At 32.3% G+C, this 10,668-nt stretch overlaps 2 protein-coding genes across 2 annotated transcripts; both read right to left on the bottom strand.

Moving 5' to 3' along the window:
• Positions 1-1,238: 1,238 nt before the first annotated feature.
• On the bottom strand, positions 1,239-3,236 carry LOC106365444 (PHD finger protein ALFIN-LIKE 6). The gene is made up of 5 exons (XM_013804873.3): positions 2,984-3,236; positions 2,807-2,839; positions 2,288-2,516; positions 1,741-1,870; positions 1,239-1,659 (listed from the first exon to the last, which is right to left on the bottom strand). Exons 1-5 carry the CDS (start codon positions 3,081-3,083, stop codon positions 1,417-1,419), a joined length of 735 nt encoding a protein of 244 aa, XP_013660327.2. The 5' UTR covers positions 3,084-3,236; the 3' UTR covers positions 1,239-1,416.
• A 1,878-nt stretch (positions 3,237-5,114) lies between these two features.
• Positions 5,115-8,160, bottom strand: LOC106369344 (NAC domain-containing protein 35-like). The gene is made up of 3 exons (XM_013809497.3): positions 7,685-8,160; positions 6,911-7,179; positions 5,115-5,973 (listed from the first exon to the last, which is right to left on the bottom strand). The coding sequence occupies exons 1-3, from the start codon at positions 7,977-7,979 to the stop codon at positions 5,287-5,289; spliced, it is 1,251 nt and encodes a 416-aa protein (XP_013664951.2). The 5' UTR covers positions 7,980-8,160; the 3' UTR covers positions 5,115-5,286.
• Between the last annotated feature and the right edge of the window lie 2,508 nt (positions 8,161-10,668).

Here is a 10,668-nt window from a genome sequence, read left to right on the forward strand (position 1 = left end):
GACATGCAATTCCAGACAAAAGAAAATAACAATTTTATTATCTGAACAGACAAGATTTATATTGGACGACATTAGGAAGACACACCTTGTCACAATTGTGAATGCCAGACACATAAATTAAGAAAAATAAAAAGAATATTGGACACAATGTCTATAAAGCTTATATATTTTCAATTATAATTTGATTCGTCTATAAATTAACTCGGAACATAATTGGATTGAACGAGAACCTCTATTCTTGGTTTAATATTTTAAAAGAAAAGAAACATATACAATATTTTGTTGATTATTTTCAACACAATCCAGGATTAGTTGATAAACACACCTGTTTTAAAAAAAAATCGGAAAATTTTGAAAATAATATGTTCTTCATAAAAAATAATAATATGATGATCAGTATCTGTTCATACAACTATACAAATATCTCGTGTTTTCAACCTGACGGCAACATAATACTAAAAATTAATAATCCACTAAAATGGTGATTCAAACGGACCCAGTCTGGTAAAAAAGTAATTTGAAAGAAACTCCAATTTTGGACTTATCGATTAAAAAGAGAATAAACAGGTCGAAACATTGATCGATCCAATGACTTTGTATTGAATGGTTATTACCAAACATATATCAACAACGCAGTAGATGTATTTACGAAGATGACAGATTTGTGTATCTTTCTGATTTTGCATCAAACCAAAACCTTATGGTTTGTTTACCTATATGTTCGATGGATTCTTCAGATAATGCATTTGTAGTTGCATACAAAAAAAAAAAAGAAAAAGGCCAAAAAAAACACATGCATCTGTTTCGTTAGATATTAGGAGGCCCCTATCAGTATGACCCATATATTTGAGTCATTTACTTCATGTCTTTTGAGAAAGGTCCTATCTATTAAATACCTTTTAAACAATATATGAACAATTAGATAATGTTTGAAAGAACCAACTGATAAAGACATGTAAACTAGTAATCTATGTTAATATCTTCTGTGTCATTATTTGGATTTAGGTTTTATCCACACAAAAAGTATTTATAAAAACTAGAATATGTAGCCTACTCGTTTGTAGAATTTTTCTTATCTGATACTCGTTATCAGGCGAATTTTTTTTTTGCCTGGTACACTTTATCTAGTAGTTTATTAAAATATATACACTATACATTAGTCTCATATGCTGATAAATATAAAGCGTATTGTTACCAATACCTACAATGACTGTAGACGAAAAAACAAGACTCAAACATGCAAATTAGTAGTAGCATTGACATTAACAACAACAAAAATCCAGAAAAAAAAAGAAAGGCATTCCCAATTGTACACATTCTCAATCCATAATGAAAACTAAACAATTTAAAAAAGAAACGTATATTTTTATCATCTTCTAAAACCCAATTATCTGTTTTTTTTTTGTTTATATGACATCAAGGTCTGGCTCTCTTGTTAGTGCAACTGGGGCATTTGTAGTGCTTGATGTGCTCTGCTTTAGCAGGTGTTATCTTCACACATCTTCCATGGAACCATTTCTCACACGCGTCGCAGCATATCCAAAACTCATCTGTACCGTAGTTGTCTCCACAAGCGCCACAAACCGCACCTTGTTCCTCCTCCTCGTCTTCACTCTCATCTTCTTCTTTAGGCGGTGGAGATGACATCATCTTCGAAACCTTTATACAAAGAGATAAAGTGCTTATCAAAGGATGAAGAGTGAGAGAGGGATATATTTATAATAGATAAACAGAAGATACCTTCAAGCCACTAGGTTTGCTTTTGCTATTGTTGTTGTTGGTACCAGAATGATCTTTGGATTGCTTTGCATTGCCTGTCACAACCTCGAAAATGGTTGGAAGATCGTTTATCATCTGGAAAAGTCTCTTCCTAGAAAAGGAATCAATTCACTGGATAAGCTTCAGAGCTGGCCAAAGCTACAATGCAGTGCAAGCTGCCTAGGCTAATTAAAAGAAATACAGACCAGAATCAGGCACATATCACATCTATTGACCTGAATCCTAACTCAAAGAACAATGGTCCAGTTAGGTGGGATTCACAACACTTGTGACTTCAGTTTGGTCTCATGAAGTAAACGATAGGAGCATAAACTAATTAACAAGAAGAGTTCAACCCATTGAACAACATCAAGAGAGTCAATAAAGACACACAGAGATAGTGTAAATATAAGCAACAAGACAACACAAGAGGATGCTAGAACAGTCATTATAACCTTAGCACACATGAGTACCCGAGACTTAACAATCAGAAAGGAAGAGAGAGCGCTGAGAAGGAAGGAAACTTTACCTCTCATTCTTACCAAACCCGAAACGTGCACCAAAGTAGAAGGCAACAGAAAGCAGCCAAGAATCACTGTGAACTGCGACCAAAGAAACCCAGTCCTTTTCTTGCATGCCGTCTCTAGCGAAATTGATGCCTAGAGCTGGTTCAGGAAGCTCAGGAGGAACTTCCTCGGCGGGGAGATTAACCTCCCAAGTCTCATTTGGAAGTCCATACAGACACAAGTTCTCCTTCTCTGCATAAACAAACAAAAACACCTTATTTAGAAAAAAACAACACAGAATACTAATCCAAGAGAAAGCTTTTAACACAGGAGAAAAGTGGTAGAAACAAAATAAACAGTGACTATGAGAAAAAATTAAAACTTTTTACCAAACTATTGAAAAGTGAAAACTTTTACTCTTAAGTGAGATCTGAACTAAACGACAACGATATAACACTTTCACTATGAAAAATTTGTAATCAACTGAAACTCTGTTACATGAATGAAGGATAGACACTGAAGAAGAAGAAGAAATAACTCACCAGGATCGCATGTTTGGTAAAACTTCACCATATCTGCATTAAAACAAAAACAAAAACAAAGAAACGTCAAATCTCATCAAGAAACCCACAAAAATAGGATTATTTTTTTTATGATCGCGGAAGAAGCAAAACAGTTGAGAATCGGACAAAACAGGAAAGAACAAAGAGCAAACTGACCGATAGTGAGAGCCTTAATGAGACCAGCTCGTCGACCTCTGAAGTCGCTAAAGACCTCTTCGACAGTTCGAGGTGTATGTTGAGTAATAATCCCCTCCATTTTTTTTATCCACCAAACAACTTCACAGACCGGAGAATAATAAATTACGCCGGCGAAGGTCGAAATCAAAATCTCGGAAGAATGTCACAGTGAAACGAAAAAGACGACCCAAAAGGAGAAAAAACATATTATATTTAATATAATTATAAAATTAATGAATTTTTTTGCAATAATATTTTGTTTTGCTTTAAAAAATATTCAAATGAGAGTTACAATATTGTAGTTCAGTTTGGTTTTCACTTTAATTTAATTCTTTAAACGGTTAGAAAATTTGATATAATCATTCGTAGTATTCAGTTTGTTTTCAGTTAGTTCGTTTTATGGTTAAAATCATAATTTGAAATTTGATAAAATGAATAATGTAATATTATGGTTATATATTTATTTGTGATATACATAGTGAATTTTGGTTTAGTTCAAGATGCTAAAACACAGCCCAACTTTACCGGGATATAAAGGGATGAAGTGTCTGGCCCAATAGAGAGTAATGGGCTTTTTAAGCAACCTGGGAGTAATGGGTGTTGTGAGATTTGAAGTAGTGATCGTATTTTGGAAGCTAATACTGGAAATACCCTTTTTAGGTTACATTTTCCTTTTTTCTCTTAAAAAGAAAAGGTCGAGAGGCAATCAGGCAGACGAAGCTATTTGTCTTTAAACACTGGGAGAAAACCTCTTTTGGAAGAACTACGTACTAAAAGTTTCAAAACAATAATAGATTCTTGCTATATTAAACTTTATTGAGATAGATTTAAATAAACATATAGAGCTTTAGTTTATTTAAGTGCAAGACGTAGTGAAATGGAAAATAATTTAAGATATCGTCATTAAGTGTGAAGATTTTGGATGGATGCATAGAAATGAGGGAGTAGAGAGTTGCAGAAAATGGTTATACTTCCAACGTTTGCTCCTCTTAATCTCATTATACATATTTATATAGGAATCTATCTTGCTATGAACCTGATCAGTTTTGGTTTTTTAGACTTATGGATGAGTCATAATATTGAGCTTATGTCTATGCTTTTGTGTCTTTGACTCTTTGTGAATCCTCCAGAATTATGATCAAAGATTGGTCCTAAGTCTAGATAGACAATGAGTTAAATGTTTAATTGCTACTCTAGATGGTGAGGATATTGTAGACAACTTTTCAATAAAAAGCCTAATAAACCAAAAAAAACATTTCTAGATATATACTTCACAATATTTGTTACACGCATAACTATACGAACAACATCAATGCATGCATTAATTTTTTTTTAAAAAATACACATAACATATTTGAACAAGGGTCAGCCAAATTTAAATACATTTTATTATTAGTCGTGAACTGATATTTAAGCTAGTATTCACATCTTGTGAAAATGTTAAACATATTTGTTGCTTAAAAACGTATGGTCTTTTTACATTGCATTCCCTACGTTTTTATTTTCTCAAACCCTAAGTTAGATTTGGCAAAAAAAAATCTTTTGTCAAACCCTAAGTCCTACTTACGTAGACAAAACTAGCCAGCGTATATAGTTTATCGTCTGTTGAATTATTAAGAGTTAGTAGATTGTTTATGTATAAGTCGCACTAATCAGGTTTAACAACTTGGATCTAATGTGTTTTATCAAATTAATGCCGAATGAATTTAAATAATTGGATCTAGTGTGAACGACAATTAATGCCAAATGAATTTAAATAATTGGTAAATGAAAGACACAAAATATTAGACTCCTCTTATTTTAGTTGTGATTTAGAAAATTATACTGAAAACTAATTTGCCATCAATTTGTTGAAACGTTTTTAAAATTTGTGATTTTAATTAGTCTTTTTGTCGTCAACAGTCTAATTTTATTGTTGTAATCTGTTCGTACATGAAAACCGAAATCGAACAAATAGGTATAATTATCTTTGTTTGGTTCGATTTGTGGATCAAAATGTTCAGCAAGATTTGGTTAAAAACGGTGTTAAACTGGATGGATACCTTAGTCGTACGTAGTTTATAGGATCCTAGTTTAATATATAACAATTGACTTAAAAAGAAGTTTCAAATATAATACTAATAAAATGGATATATGTAGAAAATCAGTTCCATTACATAAATTGCAATAACCAATCATAGTCTATAGCTATAAGTAACTTGTTTCATAATACAATGAACATATAAAGATATATAATAAAGCAGCATTTTTAAGTAATTGGTAACATTGAAGATCTAATTAGATTACTTGAAAGGAGAATCAGTATAATGATCTTTGTTTCCATGATCAGGTACTACTGGATTCCACATATCCCACAAGGCATTGTTTGGAACCGTCCCTGCAGGGATCATGTTCATGGCTAACGCCGCCTGAGTTTGAGGGGTTAGCGCCGCTGTAGTAGCCGCCGCCACCAATTGCAACGCGTTTGCGTTTGCGCTTAGTTGTTGATTATGAAACTGTTGAGCGATTTGATAGTATTGGTGATTGATATTAACTCCATCAGATATTTGGTAGTTAACGAGTCTTTGAAGATCATCAACAATTGCGGTCTCATCATCTTCTTGATTAGTTGTAGAGACTATAGGTGTGTTGCTTGCACCATAAGGCATTGGACGATAAATGTTCTGATTGGCTAGAGCTATGGTGACGTCAGAATTACTGTTTGTGGTGGTTGTGGTGCTACCGTCGCCGGAATATTCGGTTGAGAGCTTGTCGAGATTGTTGCTGATGTTGTTGTTGTTGTTGTTGTTAAGGTTGTTGTCGGAATGATTAGAAGAAGATGAGTGGTGTTGCTGTTGTTGTCTTAAGGCCAAGCGGGATGATGTTGATGATGAGATTTGGTTATGATGTCTTGTAGATAGAGAACGTGGTACGGATGGATGATCTTCTACTCCTGGCCTTTTGTACACTCGGCACAATGATATCTCAGCCTATATATATCATGTACACAGTGATTAGACTTGAGATACATATCAGTAATAACGTGTACAATTGCATTGGTAGAGTAATACCATTGACGTAGATATATATATAAATATATATTACATTGATCACATTTTTCAATTTGAGATGTAAGGATTGATATATATATATATACTTTTCTACTTCTCTAGTCATGTATTTTACCAGTGCAATATAGTTGGATGTGTGTAAATCATACACAATTTATATTTGTAAACTTATGTCAAGCTTGTTGTATGCTTAGCCATCTATATAAGAACTAATACGTACATAAACGTAATGATCAGATAGTGACATCTTAATATACGAACAACGGAACAAACCGAAAACAATATATTTATCAGCCAGTGAATAAGTTACCATTTTTCATTTTGTTATGTTCCGTGTTATCGTAATCATTCATATCTTCTATAAAGAAGTTAATTAATTTTTGTACATAAAAATACTGTTATACATTCATATATGTGCCAAATTCAAAAAAGTGTCAGGCAAGTTAAATATAAGTCATGAATGTGAGAAAGAGCAGGAAACAATGTGATGAATTGTAAGAACACTAACTACGCCTCTCCAAAAACAATGTGATACTTGTGAGTATATAGAAATGTAAGTAGCTATCTTATTAATGTCTTCTACTATGCATATGGGCCATGGCTAGTAATTTAAAGAGTTCATGCGTATGGCATGAACATTTTCAGGATTTAATCGCAAACGCCGCCTTGCATTTAAGTAGCTCAGCTACAAGCATTTTGAATTTTATAAAATGAAAGATAAGTAAAAACTAATCACGAAAACAAGATTCAAACAACCTAGGGATCTCATTTCAATTTGTAAGGCATCAACCTAGCTAGGGTTATATCTATGTCTATATGGGTTACATTAAAAAAAAAGACTTTATTGAATATGTACCTTTTGGTATTTCTCGGTTTCATGGTGAGGGAGACGATACTCATTCATAATCCAACTGGTACGAGTGCCTTTAGGGGCTTTACCGGAGTAGAAAACTAGGGTTTTCTTTAAGCCGATCGGCCGAGAAGTCTCCGATCTGATCATCCGATCAGCTCCGGTGGCTTTCCAATACCCCGAAGTCGTTACTCGGTTTGGTCTATCTCCATTTCTATACTTTCGATCTCTTGGCACATAGAAGTACCACTCTTTCTCTCCTATCGCCGCCATCGCTGCATATACATACACATATCGTCCATCAACCTGATATAATCTTATGATAACACCAAAAAGTAAGACTTATATTCATATACACACATGTGAATATCTTATGAAGTATGCATAGGTTTGAGAAAGGAAGTAAAGGTTGATTCTTCGGAGTTCCATTATTATATATAAAACACCGTCATTCTGTTTTTTCTGGGGTTAAAAATAATGAACCATATCCGTTATTCCAAAAATGAAAATAAAGAGGAAGTATTGAAAGATATTTAGAATATCGGAGATTGATAAAGATATAATCAGTAAGAAGTTTATATAGGTTAGTTAAAAAAAAGAGAGTCTATATATGTTTAAGAAAAGAACTAGAGAGAGAGAGAGAGAGAGTGTGTGAGAAGAATCTCTAGATCTTAATAAATTGTGTATATATTTATCATGTTTATATTAAGTATATATAGTAAAAATTTCAAATAGTCTGTGGTTTCTTTGTGTATATACACATATTAAATGTATACTTACCTGGAAGTTCCCAAGGATCGTAGCGATAAAGATCGAGGAAAGTGATGAGTTCTACATTGAAGCGTTTGCCTTCTACTTTACGGCGAAGATAAAACTCTATAAGCTCTTCTTCGGTGGGATGGAATCGGAATCCAGGCATGACCATGTCATGATCATGATCATCAGCTTCATCATCATTTTGAACACGACTCTCGTGGGCGCCTCCATGAGTATCCTCCTCTATATCTTTTTCATTGTTGTTGTCGACTTGGTTACTCATTGTGGTGATGCTTGTTGTGGAGGATACAATTGCCATATGTAAGAAGATACTATATGAGTATATGTGTACGCATGTGGATTAAGATGAAGATGAAAAAACGATTAAGGGCTTGTTAGTTTTATACTAAACAAGGGAAGGGAATAAGAGAAATGAAATTGAGTGGTGTTGGGTAGAGATAAGAGGAGGAGAAGAAAGGAAAATTTTATAGGAGTGAACGTCGTCGTTTTTAGGAAATGAGACCAAACTGGAATAAGACAGAGACGAGAAGGAGAGTTAAGGAGGAGACAAAGACTTGTCAAATTGGGGACAGGGTGTCCACGGTTTTGTTTTCTTAGCCGTGCCTTTGGACCTTTCTCTCACTCTCCATTTCTAGTTTTTTGTTATCACAAGAACAAATATCTAATCAATTTTTTTGTTAATATAATCGTTTAACAAGTCTTGTATAATGATGTATTACGAAATTAAATCGTACATGCATAACAACATAAAAGATTCATTTCGGTAAATGACTTAATATTGACTCTCTCTCTCTCTCTCTCTCTCTCTCTCTCTCTCTCTCTCTCTCTCTCTCTCTCTCTCTCTCTCTCTCTCTCTCTCTCTCTCTCTCTCTCTCTCTCTCTCTCTCTCTCTCTCTCTCTTTATTTATGTGTTTGTAGGTACTATTGTAAAAAGAGAGACAATTTTTTTAAAAAAATAACTAAGATGATGCAGGATATCAACAAAACGCTCGTTTTGTTTCACAAAAAAAAATATTAATTCTTTGTGAAGTAAAAAATTTTATTGTAAAATTTTAATATAATTTATACTTATTTTTAGTTTAATATTAATTGTAACTTCGGTTTAATATAGGACAATTCTCTTAAATAGTCATTTTTAAGTTTTTGTCACAAAAATAGTCTTCAAGAAATAGCCTCTTTTTATTTTGAAAATTTTAATATTTTTTTTTTATTTTTTTTAATTTGAAACCCTATCTCCGAAACCCCATCTTTAAAAATGTATTTTTACCTACATTCTTACCATTTAATAAAATTTATTTTGGTCATTTTCTTCATTGAGAACTATTTTTATGACAAAAACTTAAAGATTGCTATCATATGGAATTTCTCTTTAATATATTACAAATTGGATCGATTCTATAAATAATTTTTATCATCAAAATACTAAATAATCAAATAAATGTAATTAATAAGATCATAACTCATTTTAATCATTTTTAATATATGCTATTTTTTTTTTACGAAATGGAAGAAGTATTGTTTAGGTTGTTGTTGTTATTTACCCATGGTATTTATCCACTTATTATTAATCGGAAGATAGGTTCCACTCATTGTAAATGTCCACTGCTATAAGAAAAGAAAAAGCAAAAATGTAAAGGATGCATAATAAGCCATTGTTAGAGCTTAAACTAATCGGATCTCGGATACTAAAATAAAAATGATAGTAAGTTAGTATTATTCTTGTTATTTTACTCATTTAATAAGCTAAAGAATTCTGATTGGTGGCCTATATCACTATTAAAATAATAATATTATGTATGATTACTATTCAGTATGTCACTCGTTATAAATATATTTACGTGTTTTTCATTTGCGTCACGAACGTTCTTTTATTATTGTTTTCCATTTCATTTTAAATGATATTTTTGGCCCACCATATCGTCGCTATAAATTATCTTAACAATTATGAATGTGAAACAAACCCTCCATGTCTTTTTGTCAATATTCTCCATGTTTCTAAACTAAAAATAACTTACAAGTTACACTTCGTAAATCAGAAGCCTATATCAATTCTTCAAAACTGTATAAAATATTAGCATCTATTCTATTAATCTTTTTTTAATAGCTTTAAAGTTAAAATATTGCTTTCGGCTTTCATTATAAAACCGTTTCAAATATTGGCTTGTACCTTTTCTAAAGAAAATTATGTTGCTGATGTAGAAATTATATATAATAGTTAAGTTTAAAATGGAAAATGACTAAAAATATCAAGTTATGAGGAATGAATGAAACTATGAAAGGGATCATAGAGGGGTGGTAGTGGGGGATTCTACGAAACAAGAGTGGGGTTGTTCCGAACCTTACTCTAGGTTTATTTATTAGTTAAAATTTTCTGTTTTCAATTCGAAAGAAATCTCTGAATGCATGCATCAGAACACATTTCATAAGCTTAGTATTTAATAGACCTTTGTATTTGGATTTCGCACCCAAAAAAAAATCCATCAGGCCATCAGGGTATCAAAAAAGAACTTTTTATTATTTTGGATTAGATACATATGTATTTAACTTTTAATTGTTACTGAGGTCAATGAAAATTGCACCATTAATTTGTGCTTCATCAATTGTTATAGCCAAGTTGTAAAAGTTAGGTTAAATCAGTCATACATGAAAAGGAAAAAGATTCAAGCGGGTTCGAGAACAAGAAATTTAAGGATTTGAAAGAGGTTTAAGAAAGATGATACTAGAACTGGTTAAGTAATTATAAACCTAAAAGTCTTATGCACTCACTTTCAAAAGTCTTGTCCTAACTAAAATCAGACACTTTTCATCGATAATCAAATCCGTTTTCCTCAAAATAGAATTTCATTGGATTTGGTTACCCATCAATACAATCTCATTGGTCATCAAATATTGTAGTTAGGTGACATAATTTACTTTTACAAGAAATAATTGAATCCGCCAAAGTTTTTTTAAAAATCGTTATAATATTCACATTCTTATAATTAGTG

The sequence above is a fragment of the Brassica napus genome, chromosome A6, assembly GCF_020379485.1.
Source record: "Brassica napus cultivar Da-Ae chromosome A6, Da-Ae, whole genome shotgun sequence".
NCBI lineage: Eukaryota > Viridiplantae > Streptophyta > Magnoliopsida > Brassicales > Brassicaceae > Brassica > Brassica napus.

Bases quoted from the DNA above. Each gene is read 5' to 3' on its own strand.
- LOC106365444 (XM_013804873.3), bottom strand. From the start codon at position 3,083: ATGGAGGGGATTATTACTCAACATACACCTCGAACTGTCGAAGAGGTC. The intron at 2,517-2,806 runs GTGAGTTATTTC...TTGTTTATGCAG, and splicing joins TTACCAAACATGCGATCCTG to AGAAGGAGAACTTGTGTCTG. The intron at 1,871-2,287 runs GTAAAGTTTCCT...TTCCTTTTCTAG, and splicing joins GGGTTTGGTAAGAATGAGAG to GAAGAGACTTTTCCAGATGA.
- LOC106369344 (XM_013809497.3), bottom strand. From the start codon at position 7,979: ATGGCAATTGTATCCTCCACAACAAGCATCACCACAATGAGTAACCAA. The intron at 7,180-7,684 runs GTAAGTATACAT...ATGTATATGCAG, and splicing joins CGATCCTTGGGAACTTCCAG to CGATGGCGGCGATAGGAGAG. The intron at 5,974-6,910 runs GTACATATTCAA...TGATATATATAG, and splicing joins AAACCGAGAAATACCAAAAG to GCTGAGATATCATTGTGCCG.